General features: G+C 39.4%; 6 protein-coding genes across 8 annotated transcripts in view; 3 read left to right on the forward strand and 3 right to left on the reverse strand.

Annotated features, from left to right (window-relative positions):
- The window catches only part of RB195_012363 (uncharacterized protein), a gene marked incomplete at both ends in the record, with an annotated part of 31,285 nt that extends 27,286 nt beyond the window's left edge, over positions 1-3,999 (forward strand). For both annotated transcript variants that reach the window (XM_013447260.2, XM_064194181.1), the window contains 10 exons: positions 1,401-1,555; positions 1,624-1,715; positions 1,800-1,888; positions 1,942-2,027; positions 2,349-2,448; positions 2,530-2,706; positions 2,939-3,094; positions 3,154-3,342; positions 3,414-3,612; positions 3,681-3,999. In XM_013447260.2, the coding sequence (XP_013302714.2) occupies positions 1,401-1,555; positions 1,624-1,715; positions 1,800-1,888; positions 1,942-2,027; positions 2,349-2,448; positions 2,530-2,706; positions 2,939-3,094; positions 3,154-3,342; positions 3,414-3,612; positions 3,681-3,999 (1,562 nt within the window). The remainder of the gene's footprint in view (positions 1-1,400; positions 1,556-1,623; positions 1,716-1,799; positions 1,889-1,941; positions 2,028-2,348; positions 2,449-2,529; positions 2,707-2,938; positions 3,095-3,153; positions 3,343-3,413; positions 3,613-3,680) is intronic.
- Positions 4,000-4,337: 338 nt separating this feature from the next.
- Positions 4,338-5,586, reverse strand: RB195_012364 (uncharacterized protein; the record flags this gene model as incomplete). The annotated part of the gene is made up of 4 exons (XM_064194182.1): positions 4,338-4,559; positions 4,650-4,832; positions 4,985-5,083; positions 5,137-5,586. The coding sequence occupies 4 exons, from the start codon at positions 5,584-5,586 to the stop codon at positions 4,338-4,340; spliced, it is 954 nt and encodes a 317-aa protein (XP_064051765.1).
- RB195_012365 (uncharacterized protein) lies at positions 5,030-5,881 on the forward strand (the record flags this gene model as incomplete). Its single annotated transcript, XM_064194183.1, has 2 exons — positions 5,030-5,172; positions 5,242-5,881. 2 exons carry the CDS (start codon positions 5,030-5,032, stop codon positions 5,879-5,881), a joined length of 783 nt encoding a protein of 260 aa, XP_064051766.1.
- A 655-nt stretch (positions 5,882-6,536) lies between these two features.
- RB195_012366 (uncharacterized protein) lies at positions 6,537-10,183 on the reverse strand (the record flags this gene model as incomplete). The annotated part of the gene is made up of 3 exons (XM_064194184.1): positions 6,537-6,637; positions 7,411-7,507; positions 10,091-10,183. 3 exons carry the CDS (start codon positions 10,181-10,183, stop codon positions 6,537-6,539), a joined length of 291 nt encoding a protein of 96 aa, XP_064051767.1.
- Positions 10,184-18,086: 7,903 nt separating this feature from the next.
- RB195_012367 (uncharacterized protein) lies at positions 18,087-18,755 on the forward strand (the record flags this gene model as incomplete). The annotated part of the gene is made up of 2 exons (XM_013447258.2): positions 18,087-18,200; positions 18,642-18,755. The coding sequence occupies 2 exons, from the start codon at positions 18,087-18,089 to the stop codon at positions 18,753-18,755; spliced, it is 228 nt and encodes a 75-aa protein (XP_013302712.2).
- A 277-nt stretch (positions 18,756-19,032) lies between these two features.
- RB195_012368 (uncharacterized protein) lies at positions 19,033-23,792 on the reverse strand (the record flags this gene model as incomplete). Of its 2 annotated transcripts, XM_064194185.1 has the most annotated exons (4): positions 20,569-20,730; positions 20,789-20,879; positions 21,366-21,447; positions 22,506-22,578. In XM_064194185.1, 4 exons carry the CDS (start codon positions 22,576-22,578, stop codon positions 20,569-20,571), a joined length of 408 nt encoding a protein of 135 aa, XP_064051769.1. The 2 variants fall into 2 exon arrangements, with proteins under 2 accessions (XP_064051768.1, XP_064051769.1); XM_064194186.1 differs by lacking the exons at positions 20,569-20,730; positions 20,789-20,879; positions 22,506-22,578 and adding exons at positions 19,033-19,045; positions 23,729-23,792 and having other exon boundaries at positions 21,366-21,462.
- Positions 23,793-23,868: the final 76 nt, after the last annotated feature.

Genomic DNA, 23,868 nt, shown 5'->3' on the forward strand with positions numbered 1-23,868 from the left:
ATAAAAATTTCATTTCCAGTTCATACAAACATTTGTTTTGTTTGTTTGTGTTTTTTTTCAATCGAAAGAGTATCAAATTTCCCATGATGAAAAAGTGACACTCAACCTTAAGGTATGAAGATGAGGGTGATGACTGGAATATGACACTTTCCTGGAAAGTTCTTCATGAGAAAATTACATCAGTGCAGTAAACACGAATGAAAAATCTATAGAAACTAGAAGTGAACGAAATCATTCGTGGGAAATTTGTAGAATATTTTCGTATATTTTGAGACATAATATTGAGAAATAAGCATCCCCACTTTTTTTTGGAAATTTCCTAGGCAGAGAAAAATCTCTTTAGAAATATTCAGAGAAAATATTGCATAATAGAAAGCTTAGTGAAAAATTTTCAATAGCGTTCTATGACCTTTCTTGATTTTTTTTTATCATTTCAAAAAAAAACTTTTAACTTAACGTAAAATTTCAGGCCCTTAACACATCAATCATAAAATGCAGTTTCTATGAACCTATGTAAAAAAAGCTAGGAAAAAAATAATAATTGTCCTGAAAATGTCTATACGGTTGTCTTACAATCGGAAGCAAAGTTAAGCCATTGAAATAACTTATCAAATTTGTTCTATTCTTCCTCACAGCAAAGTCACTTCCTCAAAAAGAAGTCTATAAAATAACAGCGGGTTTTCTAACGTAATTGTCTTTTCTTCCTCACAAAATAAGGTATGGAAAACTAAAGAGGTGGCACGAGAAGTTGAAATTAGTTCCTTCCTTCCGAAGACTTGTTATTTTCCCGAAAAAAAAACGCATGTAGGGATATTCTGAAATAGGACAATGAAGCAAACCTTCCACTTTTTTGCTTTCCTTGCTGCCATGAAACAATTACATTTAGCATAACTTTTCTATTAGAACGTTCAAGAGCTCTTTCTATAGTTTTTTCATCGTTCAGTGGGAAAATTTCCAATTTTTGATCATACTAATTGGTTTTTTTTTCATCCTTGTATTCGCAAATGTAGCTGACCAATGTTCATGCTTATGCTAGGCAGTTCATGATAGTTTACTGGTAAAATTACCTTGTTTGGCACGGAACAAAAATGTAGATCCCGGGGTTTTCGACTCGCCTAATCACGGCCGGGATTTGTTTTCCCAAGACAATTCGTTTTTTGTTGAGACGAACGAACACGGGCGAAGATTTTGGAAGTTGTTTGTCTTCGGATGCCAGTGCGGCTGTAATCATAGGCTATGACATGAATGATGAGGAAAGCTGAGCGAGTTTGAGGAAGTGGAGATTAGAGAAAATGCTGCCGCGGTCGGGATTTTTCTTTTTTTTTCTCTCGACATCTGCCACCATTCGCTCTTGTCACGACATACTCACTGAGGTCCACCATAACCAGTTCACTTTATAGCTCACTCCGTCAAGGAGTTCCGACGTCAGTACGCCGTTCTGGAAGAGATCGGACGTGGTGGTTTCGGCATCGTTTACCGAGCTGTACGGTTAGCCGATAATTTGCCAGTAGCGGTAAAATTTGTCGAACACAAACATGTCAGGGAATGGACTATGGTAGGAATTTTCAGCCAAAAATCGATATATTGATTGTGAACGGATCAATAAGACTGCTACTTTTTCAGACATGCAATCAACTGATACCTTCCGAAGTCTGCCATCTGGAAACGTGCAAAGACATTCCAGGTGTTATCCGGATAATAGAATGGTTTGCAAAGTGAGTGATCTCTTCTTTTTTCCTTTTTTTTCTTTTCTCTCCATCTGTTTCTCGTACTTCATTATGGTTAAAATTTCGTTGCAGCTCGAAAGGTTTTCTGATTGTAATGGAACGACCAGAAAATTGCATGGATATATTTGATTTGATCTCTACATACGGTAAACTTGACGAAGGTACGAATTCCAGAATATTCGTCAACGTTGTCAATAATTCCGAATTTTTACAGACACTGCGCGAGCGATTTTCATTCAAGTTGTGGATTCTGTATGTACGATGTACGTTAAGCATGGGCTCATTCATAGAGACATCAAGGTGAACTCCGTGTATTTTTAAGAAGTTTTTTTATGGAACCAAAAAAAAGCTCTGAGTCAGACTCATACAAAATTACAGGGAAAAGTTAAAGGAAATGGTATGGTGATAAATTATTTAGAAGAAATATTTTTCATTAGTCCTTTTCATTAATTTTCTGTTTCCTCACCAAGTTTTTCCTATATACGTCATTGTATTTTCTTAAAATGACATGAGTATACGAATTGAAATATTCGCTTCCGTCTAGTGGTGGAATTGCAGATTTTGTTTTTTACTGAAAATAATTGTTTGCATGCCTTGTTATTTATCTACTTGTTTATTTAGGACGAAAACATCATAGTAAATATGACAACTGGCGAAGTGAAATTGGTGGATTTTGGAGCGACAGCTTCAGCAGAAAAAGCGATGAAGAAGGAGTTTCAAGGTAAAAATAAGCAGAACAACAAACACATAAACTTTTAAACAACAGAATTTAGTAAACCTAACCTCGCACACGAATTTCTAGGTACACGATCCTATTGCCCACCGGAATGGTTCCGACAATTACAATATCTTCCACTGGAAGCGACAAGTTGGTCATTGGGCGTCTTACTGTACATACTCGTTACCGGACAACTTCCCTTTAAAAATGAAATTCAAATCTGCCTGGGACGCGTAAAATTCCCTTCATATCTTTCGAAAGGTGACCAATTTTTAATTTTTTACCTTTGTTCGCTCGTTCATTGTTTCATTTTCAAAACAGCGTGCATTTCAAATGAGCATAAAGCGTTTTCGCGTCATCGCAACGAGTACCGGATGCTAATTTCCATGTAGTTCTCTTTGCAACCGGATTGTGTATCTTTATAAAAACTGGGGAGTTCAGAAAATCTCAAATAACTGATGCAAGTGAGAATTAAAGAAAAAACTGAATTCAGAGTGCTGCCAACTGATCAAGTCCTGCCTTACTACCGCTGCCGGTTCGCGTGCGACACTTACAGCTATACGGCAACATCCATGGCTGAACAAAAAGATCCATATTCATCAGGAGACATTCGAAGCAGTGCTAGATAGAACACTAGGCAGAACCCAAGGTATGTTCGAAATTCAGAGAAATTCCTCTTATTTCTCTTCTCAATCTGACAAATTTTAGCACAGGAACGATCTCCGCGTACACCAGCTGAGGAGGCACGTGGAGCAGTCGAAGAAGAACGTCAAATCAACGACGTTATCCTCATAGAAACGTCTAGAATAGAACGGAAGCCTTCGAACCCCGTGGATCCAGAGGATAGCGAAAGTGAATGTAAAATGTTGACGGCAAACGACGAATCAGCTGCATTAGGTAGATATCCTAACAAATACAAATACGACGGACATCCCGATAATTCCAAATCCAAAGTTATCCAATTTCAGTGCCCAGAACTCGGCTACATTCGAAATATGACAATATCTCATCGTCATCGCTCGCCGATTACCTCTCAACAATGAGCGGTGCGGCTGCATCTCCGGAAAAGATCTCGATGGTGTCAGATACGTTTTCCATAGCCACGACGGCCACAACAAATGTTTACTTTTCAACGTACGATATCAGCGAAGAGGAGGAGGCTGACAGGTCAGATCTATTGCGTTTGTGACAGTCATTTTCATGTTCCTAACTCTTCTATATCGTAGCGATTTCAGCTCGGTACCCGAAGTGAGACCACCGGTGAAGAGCGTTTCCGCATACAACCTATCTGCTCGGTCACGAAAGCGGTCATTGATTTTCAAATCATTCGATCGTGAATTAGACACAGTACTCGAAAATACTACCCCAGAACACGTTCCTCGAGTAACGACGACACCGACCGAGTCCGAGGATCAGACAGTGTCTGAAGACTCGCCGAGTCTCTCCGACATCCTGCACTTCTCAAGACATCGACCACTTCACGTCATAACCGACATGTCATCGTTGGCAATATTTCAAAATACACCTCAACATTCGCTAACTACTGTAGTGTAGATTACAACGCACGAAAGTCTCAATCGATACCCGTGCGCTTACAGGCGATATCATGCAATACGCGTACCTCACAGCGGTGGTCTGTCGATGGCGTCATAGTGATCTATTGCTGTTTCCGTGTTCATGTTCTTGACGAGTTGCTCGTACTTCACGATGTTTCATCCCATCATTGCAGAAAGTGGGACAAAATTGTAAAAACTGTAGATGTATATAGGGGAAGTCACTGTGATATTGACTCAACGCCAAAATCAAGTAACTTTGTACAGTTCAACTCCACCAATTGCAATGACTCCTCTTTTTATGATCTTGCTGCGAGTCAAATGCATTGCATGTGGAGTTCAGCAGTTTGGAGTTGCTGCTACATGGATTTGCACCACCTGGAGTTGCAGCGACGTTGAGCCACGCGATTTGGAGTTGCTACAACGCGGATGTGCACAGTTTGGAGTTGCTGCAACATGAATTTGTACCAATTGGAGTTGCAGCGATGTTGAGCTGCGCAGTTTGGAGCTGTTACAACGCGGTGCACAGTTTGGAGTTGCTGCTACATGGATTTGCATCACCTGGAGTTGCAGCGACGTTGAGCCACGCAGTTTGGAGCTGTTACAACGCGGTGCACAGTTTGGAGTTGCTGCTACATGGATTTGCACCACCTGGAGTTGCAGCGACGTTGAGCCACGCGATTTGGAGTTGCTACAACGCGGATGTGCACAGTTTGGAGTTGCTGCAACATGAATTTGTACCAATTGGAGTTGCAGCGACGTTGAGCCACGCGATTTGGAGCTGTTACAACGCGGTGCACAGTTTGGAGTTGCTGCTACATGGATTTGCACCACCTGGAGTTGCAGCGACGTTGAGCTGCGCAGTTTGGAGTTGCAGCCATGTTGAGCTGCGCAGTTTGGAGTTGCAGCGACGTTGAGCCACGCGATTTGGAGCTGTTACAACGCGGTGCACAGTTTGGAGTTGCTGCTACATGGATTTGCACCACCTGGAGTTGCAGCGACGTTGAGCTGCGCAGTTTGGAGTTGCAGCCATGTTGAGCTGCGCAGTTTGGAGTTGCAGCGACGTTGAGCCACGCAGTTTGGAGCTGTTACAACGCGGTGCACAGTTTGGAGTTGCTGCTACATGGATTTGCATCACCTGGAGTTGCAGCAACGTTGAGCCACGCGATTTGGAGTTGCTACAACGCGGATGTGCACAGTTTGGAGTTGCTGCAACATGAATTTGTACCAATTGGAGTTGCAGCGATGTTGAGCTGCGCAGTTTGGAGCTGTTACAACGCGGTGCACAGTTTGGAGTTGCTGCTACATGGATTTGCATCACCTGGAGTTGCAGCGACGTTGAGCCACGCGATTTGGAGCTGTTACAACGCGGTGCACAGTTTGGAGTTGCTGCTACATGGATTTGCACCACCTGGAGTTGCAGCGACGTTGAGCCACGCGATTTGGAGCTGTTACAACGCGGTGCACAGTTTGGAGTTGCTGCTACATGGATTTGCACCACCTGGAGTTGCAGCGATGTTGAGCTGCGCAGTTTGGAGCTGTTACAACGCGGTGCACAGTTTGGAGTTGCTGCTACATGGATTTGCATCACCTGGAGTTGCAGCGACGTTGAGCCACGCGATTTGGAGCTGTTACAACGCGGTGCACAGTTTGGAGTTGCTGCTATATGGATTTCCACCACTTGGAGTTGCAGCGACGTTGAGCCACGCAGTTTGGAGTTGCTGCTACATGGATTTCCACCACTTGCAGTTGCTATGACGTTTAGCTGCACAGTTTGGAGTTGCTACAGTGCGGATTTGCACGATTTGTTGATGCTGTGTCACTACCGTAGACCATGCGGAGCTGCAGATTCAGAGATGCAGATTTGTAAACAGAGCTGTTGAACAAGACTTTGCAGCAGCTAGTGCTGCTCAGACATAATATGCTCGATTTTTAAGGGTACACGAAGACATACTGCTCAAACTCCAAATTGAAAATTAACAAATTAATCGTTGGTGTTTTGTTAATAGATGCCATATCAGGGACTTCTTAATGTATAGTATAATGACTGTAGAGTATCCGTAAGGTGTTGATTGAGTTGATGTATTTTGTCATCAACATAACGAGCTCAACCTGGCTGTATTCACTTCACATAAACGCACACATACACCAAAGGTGCTATGACCTGCAACAAATTCGACTATTGTACGAGTATATTAATCAATATTAACTAGTTGTTCACAAGAATTAACTTTCAGTATTTCATAACGTCTCCTGTTATTAATCGTTGTTTCTGATCATTGTTAATATAAGTATTGTTGCCGAGTGTACGTGTACTGTGTACGATGTACAGTGAGTGACAAGATAAATATTCTATTTCTGCTGAATTGTTCCGGTCAGGTGAAACGTTGGATCAAAGGAACAAAAACAACAAGAAAACATCTTTATTTTGCGGTTGATGTGCGACAAACGCGTGCTGGATATTTGACCTGCCCAAAATTGGTTGGAGATTGAAACCCGAACTGGATCATTGATATGTGGCAACAAGTGATAATTTCATCAAACTACTTCACGAAGAGCATTGTAGAGATCCACAAGGTGGTCCTGAGGTGACATTGGTGTCGACCATCCGCGCATTACTGGAAGATGATAGTGATCCCCTAAAATAAGTATATTAAGCAGATTTACGAACGAATATCTATGCATGTGAATTTTTATGAAAACGAAGTGTGTGTCTAAGATCAGGAGAGAACTGGTGTTAAGATTACAACAAAATTCGTGGGTTTTAAAGTTGGTTGGAACGTTGTGAACAACAGTAAGGAATATGCCCATTTTCGGAGAAAAACACTCCACCCTTCTAATTCTGCAGGTTAATTTGTTGAAGCTTGCGTCTAATTGGATGATATTGATCTAAGAATTTATATAGTAACATCATCAAATATCATCAAGTCGTACAAAGTGTCATTGATTAAGCGCTAAGCAGAAGTGTCTATGGGACCCGATCACGAAAACTCCTCCACTCTTCTCTCTTTTTTCTTTTCTAGCATTCCAGGTCCAAGAAGGTTTCTCGTACGGATAAAACCACGCTTATACTGCGCTGCTTTGTTCAATTACGCGTTTTATCGCAACATTTGGAGCTAGCAATGTAAAATTTGCGATCAGATAAGTGTCCATATTTACAGTAAAATGTGAAATGCGCAAAATTTCGAATACACTGAGTTTATCACGGTGAAAGGCGCAAATAAATTCTTTCCTAAACAGTATTATTTAACTTACCGCTGTTAATAGAGAAAAATACGACAGCTAACATTTATTGCTTTCAAAATGATTATGACAAATACGGGAAAAATACTTATGAAGACTGCTTAGATAACAGAATTTTCTAAACCAATTGGCTACAAAAATTCTTTTCTGTTTTACTTGAATGGCGGACCAGGTAGTCGTCCGAGTTTCCGGATATATTTCACATGAAATCGTTTCTGCATTTGTAGCGGTTCATCATCGTATGGAATGTCTGAGCCGTCGTTGAACTGAAATTATGTGAACTTTGTAAAGTCGTACTAAAATACTCGTGGTTTAATCTTTTTCTTTGAATGCGAGCCTCCTAAGTTTTGTTGGTTCCAGTTCTTTCTTGAACTTACAAAATTGATCGCTTCTCTAATCATAAGAATCATTTGATTCACGTCTAAAAGCAGTCACCGATCTTAGGTCGGGAATTTTCTTTCAGAATTTTTCTATGGGCTGGTTTATAGGAACTAGTTGTTAAAGGGCTTGTGCAACCTCTGACGAGGCAGAAAGCTGCGAATCGAAAGCTACTCCATCATTCCTGATGACTACGCTTACAGCCCGTTTAAAATCATTCTTTTTGTTTGACCTTGTATCCAGAGGCGTACAGTAGTGTAGCAACTTCCTTCCACATCACCTTCCTCCAATTTTGTCATGATTTTTTTATAATTTAGATATTTGTCCTCTAAAGATACAAAGGTTTATAAAATGCTACTTGATTTCGTCGTATAAAAAGTGTAACTAAATTTCCCACTGTTGCCCCTACGAGATTTTTAGATGGAAACTTTATTAGTCTGAAATTAATGCTTTTTCGCTGCCTTCAAAGTCCTAGATAGAGGTTGACTGGAACAAGTACGTTAGAGGTGTTTTATAATCTTGAAGAAGCCTCCTCAATGAATACTAGAAATGAGTGCTTGTCGATAAGGAATGAGTTCTTTCCGTTTGTACCGCTCTGTGACGCAGAAGTGCCGTATATTGTGCGTGTAGATCGAATATTGTCACTGGTGATCCTATACAGAAATCCTGATTCGGTGGTACCTTCGGCAGCGAGAAGCGCGTGCCACCAGCGGCCGCCTATGCGGTCGAACACAACGTAGGGCTACGCATTTTCCGTGCGACTTCCGTTTCCACTACCTTGAATTATTATCGAAGCGAGCGACCCACGGTAGCGTGGCATTTGAGGAAGTAAGCGTAGGATCGTTCCAATCAATCTCTTTTTTCACCTCTGAAGACGGCGAGAAACCTGAAACGTCTTTTTGCCGAAGATAGGGTCCCATATGAACATTATAGAGACATTAGTAGAAAATATAAACAGAAGTTTGCCGAAATCGTTCGAGAAGGCAAATACTCCAACAGTTCTCCGGGATATGAAAAAAAGTAATGCTCTTGGGACTCGATCTAAAGTTTAAACCTCTGTCGGTGACCGTTCCCACAGTGCAAGCAGTTCTCGGTCTCCTTAATAATTTAAACATCATCGAAAAAAATTTGAGGTCTTGATATACAATTCATGAGGAAAGATTTTGCGACAGAGCATCCAAAAAGTTGAAAAATCTGAACTTTCCTTTCAATATTAATTTCCTTGGTTTTTTTCATATCTATCCAGAACACGTAAATTTATCTTCGCATCTTCGTGAGTCGTAGATTAAGATTTGCGACTTATGAAAATACGAAATTTTATTCATTCACACAACTACTCTTGCTAATTCTCGGAGGACTTTTTCATTAAATTTCCTTTCATGGAATTCCCTTTGATAAATTTCCTCTTGGGGTTAATAATAAATCCTATGCGGACCTAATGACAACAAAACGAAATACCGAGAACGCGTCAGAGTTCTCAGCAATTTCCTGTTTGCTTTTCTCCATCACCGATTTTGACGTGAAAGATTCTGAAAAATACAAAGTACAGAAGGATTCTAGGAATATGATGAGTTATGTCGAAAAAGAGAGCTCCTTGAGCAACTCCTGTTTTTCGAGGATTTCCCCGAGAGATTAGCCCGATTATTCTTGCACAGTAACATTTCTGCGTAGTTCCGATGAGATTCTGATCTCATAGGAATATTTCAAGGGTTTCAAGGATGAAATAACTTGTTGGATTTTATAGGACTCGATTCTATTTTCAAATATGAGTTAAGGATATTTTTCAGCACTACGAATTCCAAACATATCACACTTACAAAACGTTTAAAAAATAATTAAGTAATCATATAAATTGACAGTTAAAGTCTAGCAGCTACAATCCAAAAAATATTGAAAAGTGAACTGCCTTCAAACTGATATTCTCCTTGATCTCAAACTTAATGTTATAGTTCAAATTGTTATTGTTTGGATGTCCTCAGAGCATGTCTTTTTGGAAAAGAAATTTTTTTCTGTTTATCGTTTTCCTCGTTTTTGCAAAACATTGAGGAACTCTCAAGCACAAACAAAGACTGCTTTATCGCAGACTTCTTAACATGGCCGCCGACGATGATTTATTGCGCTCGCCTCCATATTTTATGACACCAATGTCTGCTGATGATTCTGGATCCCGGACGACGGACGAAAACAAGGACGTTTGAGACGGAAGAAACGAAGTTTTTCGACGAGCTGGGACTCTTTTCGGTTTGACTTGGAATTTCGAAGAAAAGAGACATTATGCGAGGCGATGATGCTATTTCTATAGTTTTTTTCAGTTTTCCTCTGAATAATATACGATGCTTTTACAATGGTAATAAATTATGGTAAAAGATGTACTAAAAGGCGAAAAAAACTTGCTTAATATACGAATACTTAGAGGTTTAATGAACAGAATTTTTTTTCAGGATTCATTTTAAAAATTTCTGAAAACTCACTTTCTGTGCTTCAGGCATCTCGAACCAATAGTAATGACAGGCGGCAATATTCACCAGCACGAGAAGGTACAGTAGTCGAACGGCGAGGGACATCACTTTCACCTGGAATTAAATCCTAAACCACCGGAAGAATTTTCGGGAACACAGGGACGAAAATTCGGTATAGTGGAAATTATTTGCTCAGATCAAATAGAGCAGGAATCCCTTACATCAAAGAATCCTTGTAACAACAACAAGACAGTCGAGTTAGAACCTGGACAACTGTCACAAATGTTACGGAAGAAGAACGATGATGAATTTAATTTGGCTTTCGATACGCATGATATTCAGCAGGGAAAGAGAGACCCGAACTCGTCACACATCCATTTTGTTCGACATTTAATAAATGACCAGATGAAGTACACTTTTTCATGGATTGAGTCGTCGTATGCGAGGTTATTAAAAATTCTAGCTGTAATTTGAGCAAATGTCTAATTTTCATTGGAATTGGGTGTGTCATACCTGGAAAGAACTGTGTTATTTACAATACAGGGACTGTAAGTAGCTGTCGTGTACGAATAGAGAACTTTGATGGTTGAGATATTACTGTATTTCATTGTATTAGTATCATTACAATATATTACGGTACTATATTACTATTATCATACTATATTACGATATTACTGCGTGAAAACCATCAAAATCAGCCTTGCGAGCGAATGAAAAAATTCTGATAAAGGAAAATAACGAAATAAAAGTATTGTTGAAACGAAATATCCGGGTTTGGCGAAGGCAGTCCTATGGCGGTTTCCTTGTAAACTCATAATACATTAATTCCGATTGGTGAACTACGAGAACGAAAGAGAATTCATTACTAACGACACGGCTTGATTCATGGTGCACTTCCCTCAGTGGAGCTTTTGTTGGCCTTGTTTACCAACACTAATTGCAGTGAGTCACCGTAACGCCTATAGTTATCGAATTCTTTTTTCTTTTGATGAAAAAAGCTGAAAAACTGATAAAATAAAAGTACGATGAGTCTGAGAAAATTTCCGGTGATCCTAGATGAAGTGTAGATTCCCTACCTCGCACATCGTACCCATTAGCCTCGAATAACTATTGAGGATACTAGACTGTTGGATAGACAAACTACTAAGTGATACCGTAATCAATGGCGAAATTACAACAAAGATTTCCTGCAGTAACAAACAGAAATTCTTAATCCATGCAACCAAAATTGCTGGAAAAAGAAAGAAGAAGCTCATAAAAATCTTTGATCTTCTTCTACGATTAATGCACGAAAAATTAGAGATTTGAGAAAGATTGGATCGTACTTTCATGAAAAATCCACAATTACTGGCTTTCATAACATAATTAAACGAACTTTTCAATAGACATATCGGTTTTAAATAGTCAGTGAAATTTTTCGACATATTCTTTTTTTTAATGCAACTTTAGTCAGAACAGTTATTTTTAAAAAAAAAAACTAGACATATTTATGTATAAAAATTAAGACTAGACATGTTTATTAGGACCTATAGATAGAAAAAAATAATAATTGTGTCCCTGGAGAATACAGAAAGCAGACTGAAATGTTATACGAAGCAAAAAACAAGACTCTTTTGGTCTCGTGTTGTTTGTGAGTGCGTAGCGCAGTTGGCGGCAGGTTAGGCCGCAACTGAACCGTCGATGGTTCGAAACAGTCCTGGAGCCAACCAAACCTTGCATCATACCATGCTGTCAGCAAATTGGGAGCGGAGTTTTCTGGACAGATGAAAATCCCTTGCTGACCCACGCAAGTCAATGTATAGGTCACGGAAGCGTTCATAAACCTTGAAAGAGTTTAAATAGAAGTGGTTCGCGGGTCCCAAGCGGATTGATACGCCAGGAATCCTTCCATCGTTTATCTTTCTATTGTTTTTGCTATGGAATTTCGAGAAAAATACGGATATTATGTGAGGGATTGGGGGAGGAGGGAATTTTTGTTGCCACATATTTTTTACGAGCAGCAGATCCCTGAAAATTCTTTCAAGTTGTTGAAGTCATGCAAAAATCATACATTTATCGTGGAAAAACTATATGGGACCCATTTGTATACTACTGTTATAGCCTGTATAAAGATTTACGACACTGCTGCCACCTAATTTATGGACCCGTGGATTACATTATTTCGGGAACGCACGAGACTTGAAACCAATGTTTATGGCTGGGATTCGAAGGAATGCAGCAGCAGAGCTACTAATTACGGACCAAGGGTTACTGTACTTGATGAAGATATGGTATGTCTGTTTGGGATTATTACTACATCATTATTTCCTGAGAATTACAAATCCCTTTCACTGTGTATCTTTTCGCTTGAAAATTCGAATTCACTTAAATCTATTTTGATCCTCCGATAACTTACGGATCTGAAGTTAAACCCTTAAAGAAAGGAGAAATAAATTTAGCAAACATTTAAGGAAAAATTTAGAGAAATAATTTAAGAGAAAAGAACGGTTCAACAGAATGAGAATCACCTTCTCCTGAAATCGTTGCATTCGTTCCGTATGGGTCCTACTTCGAATTTGTGTGCTTTTAGCCTTGCACTAACGGGTGAGAAAAAATATTTGTGATTTGCATTTTCATCGAGGTGCGCAACTACCTATTCTTAGCAAAAATTATGTTCATACGGTGACACAATGCAGTGCACCTCAAAGTTTTCGTACACGTTTCGAAGCGGCGCCGTTCGTGTTGGGACCATCGTCCGCTGTTACTCGGAAAGAACAGATGAATGTCGCTATGCGACATATATCAATGACTTGCATCTACAATGCATCAAATCTGTGCGTTTATCCTCCCCGAAGAAATTTGACATCAATTTATGGATCCGAGAAGAGTGGAAACCCCGGATATGGTGGAGCAAATTTGAGCCCACAACCCGGCAGCGAACCTCTAACCACATCCGCTTTTTACCCATGTAATTGTCGAAGAAACGTTGCATAACACGTTGTTGTTATGTTTTTGTTGTTGTTTACGAACACGAGTTTACACCTATTTTCATGAAAAGCAGAAAATAAAAAGTGAAAAAAATGTAGGGGGATATTTTATTAACACACTGGCGACCAAGCGATTTTCACACATCCCCCGCACATAAAAAATACGAAAAAAAGCGCGTCAGACAATGCTTTTTTGCGCTTTTTTCTTTTTTCCTCGAACACTGCCCAAAAAACAGGTTATTATTTAATCAAATATTTTATAACACTTAATGTATTTTTATAATGCTGCCTCCCAACACATCGCTCATTGTCCAACGCTGTGAAAAAAAAAGTTGAAGAAAAACAAATAGGAGAAAATTCTCACAGATACATAAATAGCCGTTAAGAAACTAGTCATATTGTTTATATGATCCCGTTTATTTTCTGGAGAATCCGTTGAGTGAAATGAGTCAATTATGAACCATTATTGCGGAAACCCTCCATAAGACCTGCGGGATTTCCACTTACGTAAACAGTCAACACATTTTTTCAGTACTGTACTTACATAGGGTTTTTTCGCTTGGTTTGGCATCAAAATGTCAAACAATTTTGGAGAATTCAAGCAGAAACGAAAAAAAATCGCAATAAGTAGGAGTAAATAAACACAACTTGTAAACAGCTTATCGATGTAGCGACAATACTTTAAAAAAAAAACACCCTGCCTAATGGCCAATGTCAACGAATCTATTCAGGATTTTCACGACGCAACCAAAAAAAAACTATAATTTAGGTAAACAGTAACAAGATTTCTACTCATAAACTTGTTTTTCTGACGTTTTCCTCTGAGGAGCGAGGACAAAGAAGGACGTAAAAATCCAGAAAGACGGATGAAAGGAGAACGCAGAACGATATTTGATATGAGATTGTGGATAAACTCGGAATAAGGGAACGGAGACGCTTCGTCTTTTGGGAACGCGGGCGAGAAAAAATTTTCTTGCTCACAAATCACTACGGTATCTTTTGAAAATTGATTTCACTCAAAACAAAAATTATCAGAGCTGCCTTATTTGCATCATTATTCTAGTAGATCACATTTTTGGTTAAGGCGCATTGAAATGCAAAAAGTCCTGATGGAAAATAGAAAAACAGAGACCACACAGAGCTTTGAAGCTGAATAATTTCGGTTTTTTTTTCTCACTTAAGTATCCGCTTTATTTAAATAAACCTTTTTTCATCATTAAACAAACCACAGAAAAAGACCCTGGATCTGTTCACGCTTGCTATATTTGCTGGAATTTTTGCATCCCAAAAGATTGTTTGTGATCTATTGCGTACCACTCCAAGGCGACAGCACGTTGTTTTCACCCTAATTAGTTATTATGATTAAATTTCCCAAAAAAAGAAGACTCGATCCTAGCAGTGGGCAGTTGCAGGGAAAAATTTGTTGGAAGTAGCACTTTGGTAGAAAGTAAACCGTCTACAGTACACTTTCTGCGATTCTCTATTCGTGGCTGGATCTGAGAGGTCCAAAAGAAAAATGCACAACTATAGCGATGATTGTTTTCGTGGCCAAGTGGTTGTTCCCATAAACCGAGCTTGGCGAGGAAATGGGCGTGGCCTCGATCCTCCCAACCAATTTCCTCCCCATCGCATCGTTTCTGGAAAATGAGGTTCGGATGAAAAAATGACCAGGTATTGTAGGTGTACTTTCAGCAGATTAGAAGACATTGCCTCACGTAACCAACAAGTGCTTCGCCGAGGAAAAGCTACGCCTCCCTGATTTATTTTCTTTTGTCATCCGCAAAAAAGGCGGCCGATGCTCTCGCGAGTAGCACTTATCTGCGTACTTCTCATTGCGAATGGAAATTTATTCACTTCGAGACGAGGCCGGGAAATGTCGGGTTGAGGAGAACGAGTGCGGAAGAGAGTTCTTGCTGTACGATGGAAAAAGAACTGCTCTGTACCAGCCAGTTCCTACTAACCCTCAAACCCTGAAAGATCTCAGATCTTTACTGAATAACGACACGATAGTAAAGCTGCGATTAAGCTAGGCAGAGGAGTTCTCAGAGAACGTATTTTCCAGGATTTGCTGGAATAATTGCGAGAAGCCATCCTATATTAGTTTTGGTTTAGGCTTACACTACGACTTATAGGAAGCACATCAAGAAATTGACGATGTTGCGGTCTTTGCGGGACAACATAAAGCTGGGGCTGCATTATGTTTATTTATTTACTTATTTATTTGTTTACAAAAAAACACACTTTGTCTGAGCCAGAACACTTTTTTTAAATCGAAACGTCCCAATTTATTGTCAGGAGAACTTGACGCAGTCCCTTTCGTGGCGGATAACATGTCGCCCTCCTACCACAGAAAGTGAAGAATCCTCCATGATGTCTGCTCACCCAATCCAGAACGCTTATCGTTGGTCAATTTATCCGAATATCAGGGTTCGGACGACCAACTCAGCCCAGGACAGAAGGAGCACGTTGTGACCCTGAGCGGGTCTGACGTGGGGCCTTAAGCAAGAGGGGTTCGCCAACTTTCGAACGGCTAACCACCACGATGGAAACAGACGGCCAGTTAGGACCAAACTAGCTGGAAGATGCAGAACTCGGTAAGAGAAAGTTATTCGAGCGTATCTGAGGGAGGAGGTGATATGAAAGAACAAATTGAAAGGATAGCGAGTGCGAAAGCGGTCACACGCTCAATTCATTCCCAATCTCAATCATTCCCCTTAATCGCAAGGAAGAACGTCGTGGGAACACCGATTTGTTACTACAAGGTAACTTAGAACGCGCCATCCTTGTACACTATTCAGTTCCCTCAACAATATTCACTGGTTTTACTTGAAAAGACCTCATTGATTTTCGACCGCCCGCTAGTGGACGTGGCGCGTTTAGAAGAGTGAGGTGTACTAACGTAATTCGTAGGAAGTGAACTAATTTCTCACGCTGTTTTTCAGGACTCAGGATTGAAGTCTCTACTTCCCCACTGACTCCCGAACATCGTCAGTTTCCTGATATCCTTTAAGGCTTTAAGTTCTAAACTCACGCTTGTTGGGGTTTGCGGTAATGAGGCAGCAAAAGCGGTTGCTGTTGGAGCCTTGTCGTAACAATTTTTAACAATCAACAAAAGTTTCTTCGCGTTGTTTTTACGGATTTCAGGTAAATGTGTGAGAACATGGCTGTGGTAAAACGACCTGACTTTCTTTTTACGCATTTGGTGCAATTACGTAAGTGGATGCGGTCGAAGCGGCGCGGTGAAGCGAGCAGCTTGCGATTGGATTGGACCATCTTTAGCTGTACAGTGCGAGTGAAGTCAGCGTTAGTCGCTCCTCGATCGGAACCGCTGGGTTCACCTTCAACCGCAGCCGCCTACGCAGCGGCACCAAATGCGTAAAGGAAAAGTCAGATAGTTTTGACAGGATTTCAGCGGCAAGACAACGTGTTTCCAACGTACGCTATCGTAAACTTTCAAATACGAGAATCTTTCGATAAATTCCAAATTTCCGATGAAAAGCTGAAGAAAAATGATTTACATGGTTAAGGGACCGTAATAAATCTAATTATGGTTCTAATAAAAGGTTATAGAACTAACAAGGCTCGAATTTATTATTATTGACAAGAATGAGTCGATACCCGCGAGTGTCCTGCGCGGAAATTCTTGTTTAACTTCCTCTTCGTCTCCAAGCATCCTCGGATTTTCTTTCCCTGATTCAGTTTTTTTCAACGCTGGGAAATTTGCGAATGATTTTTCGTGCCAATCTTTTCTTTCTCTGGATTTACCGGCGCAAAACCTGTTGCAACGTGTGTCGTAGGGCGTTAATGTGACGTGTCGTCGGTAAAAGCAGGCATTGAGCTCTATGAATGCGTATGCGAAGAACTCGCTGCACATCTTTTCTTTCTGATTTTTTATGGTTTTCGATTGTTTTTTTACATAGTAAAAACATGGATAAGATTACATAGTTGTAAAGAAATCCTTATCTATCAGTTTTATCGTTGTTTTTTTTTTTGCTCCTAGACGCCTCCCCAGTCCTAGTTTGTAGGATTTTTTTTTTTTGCAATTTTGCACGTTTCACATCTGCTGCAATCGGAGCGATAGTAAAATCCCAGAATCTGTCCTAGAGAATGTAAATTATAGTCCGGTCAAAACGACGTCATGTTCAGTGCAGTTGCGTAAGCCGACGGTGCCAACCGCCACGCTCCACCGCACCGCTTCGAGCGCGACCGCTTACGCAATCGCACCGTGCTTCATGCCGATTTGACCCGACTATGTACGCAGTTACTCAAAATGTGAGGCAGAAACCCAATTCCTGCAAAGTGGGATCTTTGAGGCGATGATTTGGAATCAGGAGGAAATATTGAACTAAAGAAAAGTGTCTATTTATTACAACTACAAAAGACGCTAATCGTGTTCAGTCGCACAAAAAAATCAGGACAGAAATTAAATCCTTACAAAATAAGATGTTACAGGCGCTCTATAACCAAAACACGATAAGGCGCTCTAGAATCAAAACACGATAAAACGGATAGAAAAGGATCTTGTTACAAAAATGTTGTCCTATACATTAACTAGTATACAAAAAAAAAACAACCAAAAATCACAAACGGCAAAAAGAGCGGAGGTCCGCAAAATTTTCTGCATACTGTAGATAGAGCTTAGTGTACGCCTTTATCGAGGACGCGTCGCGTTAACTGGTAACTACAGGTTTTACGTCGGCTGTCAACTGCTGGATAAGCTGGTGTATTTTCGCGCGCTTGGTGTAGTTTTGCGTCAACTGATAACAACTTTTTATTAAGTATGTTCCAGAATTCGGTGGTGTTGTGGGATTTGCATTATTTCATGTTTTTGATCTTGAAATTCATTCTATCATTGTTCTCTGGTAGATCTTTATGTACCGTATTGTTTTTTGATCACTTCTACCACATATGTGTACAATAAAGAGAACGTGACGACAGTTCCTTATATCTTTTTTTAAAATACGAATGCAATTTACCGTTTTCTGAGTTAATGTGCAAAATGTTGTCAGAATGTTGAGTTCAACAATTTCCAGTGAATACTAATGAGCAAACCAATTGACCTCGATCAAATCCCCAATCCACGTACACAGAAAGAATGGCGTGTTTACAAGGAATACGTGGAACATCTGAAGGCATGGGGCGTCCCATTCGTTGGCGTAGGTTTTTGTTCATTACTGGACATAAACAAGGTTCATATTTCTGAAGATTTCGTCTGTTTTTCTTTTCTCTGCAGGTGCAAGTTCGTAAAAAAAATCCAATAGAAATGATAAATTTACTTAGTTTCACTACTGATTTTGCGTTACGCGTTTTTTTTATTCCAAATATTCGCCGATATCAACAAGTTGCATCGTTTTTAATGGAAATTGATTTCGAGCGTTACATTTCTCTTTTTTTCGCTTAGAAATACCTTAACAGTGTGTGCATGAATGCGGACAAATTGTATCGTTAAGTGTTTTTCTTCTTCTCAGATCTTGTGTGGTTTGCTCATTATTTGAAAATAAAATAAATAGCCCCGAGCATTGCAAAATATCTAAATTAGATGAAACGTAAACAAATATATACGTTTCTTTTATCGTGATGAATGCATTTTTTTTCAGAGAACAAAATGTGAACCAATCGAAACCGACGGAGTTGTTAATCAACTGAGTAAAATGGGAGTTGGTACGAAGAACAACGATGGAACTAATTCATCCGACACTTCAGCTGCCTAGCAACTCTAATTTCTTTCTTCCTTTGATCCATGAAAATGAATTTGTCGTCAAGTAAGCCTCAGCACATGATTGACATTTGCAATGGTTTGTATTTACCTAGTTCACATTCTATGCTTGTTTTTTATGATTAAATATATATTGAAATGTGAAAGATTTAGTTTATATTAAAGAATGAATTTGTTGAAATCAACGAAAACTTACACAATATGGCGAGATTTATTCACTTGATGTTGAACATTTTAGAATTGTTCAGTCACTTCCTTTACGCATTTGTCAGTTACTTTGACATCCTTGAACCGTAATGATATTTACAAATCTCTCTGATCAATTCTTACCTCTTCTCAAACTTGAAGTACATTGATAAAGCAAGTAGAACAGCATATTCCTGAAGTAGGCAAGAGCTCACATTTCAGTTATTCGTTTTCTCACCGATAGTCCACATTCGCCGGATATTTTTGTGTCATTTGACGAGGTCGTGGATGTGTTTATGGTCCTCGTTGATAACCCTTACATTTTCGATTTTTCCCTTCTGTATTAGTGGTTTTCCGTAATGCCTTAGCATTGAGACACTATCCTAAAACGTAATTTTCATTAAATTGGTGACAGGTGTATGTACAGCTGCCCTGAAATAAGTGTACACATGCCGCAACAAGGGAAGATTTGGACCCGTGTAATTCAACAGTGATGTCGAATTCAATGTATGTTCACAGGACTAAGGGTTCAGCAGACTGATACGAAGCTTCCTTATAGCTGGAGTGTTTTCGTCTCTTTTGAAGTTCATGAAGTTTGTTCTACAGAAAAAGGTCCCAACTGCGTTTGAAGGATTTTAGTTAGAACTGAAGTATGTGGTAGGCACACTTCAATTCCTAGCCACCCAAAAGATGTCCCGCCTTTGGGCTCTTGGCAGCCGCTTATGCAACTGTCCGTGCTTCATGTCGTTTTGACCTAACTACACTGTCATGTTGTACAGTCGGGTCAAAACGGATTGAATCACTCGCGTCAGCTCAAAGTAGCGCGGTAGAGATCTCTGGGGTCCTCGCTTGCTGTAGTCCATTCGAAAAGTTCCAGAAATGACCAACAGTCCTAATTCGATCGTAATAAGCAGCTTCACCACGCCATGAGCGCAACTGCCTACGCAACTACGCCCAATCTCAGCTCACTTTGACCCAACTGTAAAGTGTTTTTTTTTGTCTGTGGTCTTGTTTCTTCGTCAGGTCTCTATATGTACTTCCACGAGACGGGTGCAGCGCAATCGATGAGAGGTTCTGTTGTGTCTGCACAATCTCGAAATCGGGCTGGTGCCAACCATGCCCTCATCCCTCCGCGTTCGATAAAATTATTCCAGAATTATTTTGGATGATAAGAAAATGAAAACACTGACCTGATACATTAGCTAGCTCCGCAAATCTCTCTATAGGATACACATGAATTCGTAAAACTCAAGCGATTCCGAAATGACGTGAGGAAAATGGCACATCCCAAGCGTATTGATTAACATTAGACACTTCTTTTATCCTTAAACAGTCCCACTCTCCTTAAATCAGCAAATAAACTACGCTTCTAGTTAGTCTTCACGAGAGTTACACACACGATTTAAAGGTAGACTGAATTCAGCAGACATGTTCTTCTTAAAGGAATGTTCCGACTATTTACGAACTACAAAATCTGAACCAACGAAGAACACGATCAAAGATATTACGCATTATTAATATCTCCAAATCAAACAAAAAGCAAATCTAATCTTTTCCACTCGTCCACAAAAACAAATTTCATGTACGCATTTCAAACTTGAAAGTTCAAATCAGTTCAACCACTAGAACACAAATTTATAAAGCACAGAAAGCAAAATCATTCCAATACTACAGGCAGAACTGGAAATAGAATTGGAAACACTGAGGTTACAGTAGTCTGAACTGCAACAAACAACGAGTGCTTTGAAGTTGTTGGCCGTGTTAGGAGTTTGGGCGCCGTCGCTCTGAAATCGATTCCCTGCCTGATCTTACACTGTAGACTCTTCGTATTTGAAGACAAACCTTACAAGTTACCAAAGGGTTCCCATGGATGTCAGTGATTTGATCGCAAAAGAAATTGATCGTTTTCAGGTCAGCCGATGTTAACTCTTGTCTATAAAGGAGTAATATTGATATTCTTCACCTATTAACGTAAGGAAAATTACTGGTAAAATTGCAAATTCAAAAAAAAACACATAGTAGGGTGAAACGAACTGTTTCAAGCAAGACATTTGGAAGGACCATAATGTCGGAAGATTACCTCCACCCGCCCCTCTTAGTTAATCCCTGCAAGAGTCGTAGCAAAAAAGAATTATATAAACCTTTTAAAGCATATAAAAACATTAAATAAAACTAAACGATTTTAAACAAAAGAATAGTATTTTATATACACTACCGTCATTCCTTTTAAGCATGTGTAATATTTGGAATATTGTATAAAGAACATAACTTGTAAGATAATATTTTTAAAAAAAGGCGGTCAGAAATATTGAGATGAAAGGTTAAAAAAATAAGCCTGCGGAGACGGTCTTGACCTTAGTTGCAATAGAAACAAAGTGAAGATTACATGAAGTAGGACACGAACTCCTGAAATCCGTACCTGACACAAAAACGAGAACCAGGACATTCGGTCAACGCTACGCTCTCCCTGAGAAGCAGACTTCCATGGAAGAGCTGATCTCCTAAATACACATGATCTGAAACTCAACAGGATGCCATTCGTAGATGGATCTCTGCGAATGGGTCCCATTTGTGAAGTTCCTTGTTCCTCACTTCCTTCTCTGCTCCCATGCTCTCATTTACAACTGTCTTTTAAAACGTTATCACTATACGGTTGAACTGAAGGATCACCCAATGCTTACAAGTGTCTTTTATTGTATTATCTTTACCGTGTAAAAACCAGAATCATTACACTTTTTCTTCTCTCATTTAACCCTTCTCGAAAAAAAAGGACAAAACATGTTCTACTTCATGACGCAATGTATCATAGACTCACCTTCTTTTTCTCAACACAATATTTAAGTTACTTATAAGAGAAGATAACTCCGAAAAACAGGGGTAATGGTAGCCGGATAACGAGGCCTAGAGGAAAACGATAAAAACATCTGCCGCTGAATAAAATTCGAGGATGAGTCATGTCAAACGGTTGAGCAAAGCCTTACTATGCGTCACTATATTTGCTTTAGGAACAATGTTTCTCTTTTCTAGAATACACTGAAGAAAGATGACACAAAGTTCCTATCGATGACCGATATTTTCTTTACAGAAAACAAACCTTTCTAACCACATCTGCCTAACTTACAGAAGAATTTCCTTGGAAAAACTTAAATTCAGAATTGCTTTCTAGGTTGAATAGCTTTTTGTTTGAGGTCATTTCAGGGTCTGATTACATCATATTATGTCAATAAAGCTTGTATTCTTACGAATGGTTTGCTACTGTATTCATTTACATGAGCCTCATGCATCTTAAACCATATTACCACTAATGACGACAAGAAATTTATGTTCATTACAAGTTATACTAGGAAATTTTCAATATTTTGATCTAAAAATCGAAACTGAGAATCAGTATCAGTATAATTAATAACGTGATTTGGAATAGCTAGCCAAGGTTCAATCTAGCACTAATAAAAGTGACCATAACGCTATAAATAGAATATAAATAGACGGACTTCTTTGTAATTTTGTGCAGAAATTCTTCAGAGGTTTGTGAAAGTAACCCTTTCCAAAGCATGCTTACCTAGATAACATTTAATAGCGGCAGAAACTGAAACCCAGCAGCATAAAACGAATACAACTCGCTCTGCCGACATAGATATTCATTCATAACTCCGACTGTTCGTTCCTTATAAATCATATTTGCGCTTCTTCCTTATAAGCCTTATTTGCGATTACGTGTGAGACTCCAAATCGTTCCCGAAATATTGGAGAAACGGATCAAACGGGAAAAATTGATTCTGACTCATCTTCTGCTCAGAAAGAATACAAGTCATACAGATGAACACTGAATCCAGAGTGAAGTTATGAAAACGATAGCAACAACTTATTCCTGGGATATGAAAACCTGTCTACGAGAGTAATGTTGCAAAAATACAATGTTTCTTATGTATGTAACGTGAAGATGTATTCCGTCGTCTAAAGGTGCGCTATTTGCGCATCTTTCAATGTTAATTATGCAGATTCTACGGGATTTCAGCTATTCCTCACACTTACTTATACACTTACCTTAATAGATATCATCTGAGAATAGTAATATGTGCTATACCTTAAAAAACATAATTTCATGGAAATTTCTGTGAATAGTAACTGGGCTAGAAAGCTTTCACGATAGCCTGAGTGGATTGATTTTGATGGAAATCGAATCGCGAGTGCAATACTAACGTTTTCAACGGTGATCCCTAAATAATCCCTTTGGTGCATGTGCACGTCCAGAATCATAGTAATCAAGGGAAATTCTAACTATCGCACAGACACACTTAATCACATGGCATATCCGGAACTTCACCAGCTCGCTGAGGAACGGATTTGGACCCATACTTCGATAGGTGTATTTGAATGTTAAACACCATGAAGTCTCCTATCACAACGCAAATTGCGCTCTTCTGTCTTCGTTCCGAACTTCAAAATCAAATTACCATCTAAATGACCACAACCAACGATACACAGTTTTGCAAAAACGTAAGAAGATCGGGGACTTAGTAATGCTTTTATGCTTATGCTTTATGCTATGCTTTTAACTTTATGTCACTCCTTCTTTGTTTAGAAATGAACCATCTTTCGCAGAGAGAAGAACTGTACGAGGCAAACATCATGGGATGATGCATAAAAGCAAAAATATGTCGGATGGATAGCAAAGAAAATTTTACTGATAACACACCTAATAAATAGCATCCTCCTGTATAAACGGGTTTTCACTATGTGTTATTTCTACAGTTCATAAATGCGGAAGACAGAAACTGTAACGCATTTTTGCATATGCGATGAGGCATTCCAAGACGAATTGCACGCTGCTGTGATTCACTTGCATGCAAAATCATAAAAACACATCCACATTCGTCTAGTTATTAATGCATAACCCAAAAATGGCAGGTCAGCTTAATTTT

Source organism: Necator americanus, chromosome III, assembly GCF_031761385.1.
Source record: "Necator americanus strain Aroian chromosome III, whole genome shotgun sequence".
Lineage (NCBI taxonomy): Eukaryota > Metazoa > Nematoda > Chromadorea > Rhabditida > Ancylostomatidae > Necator > Necator americanus.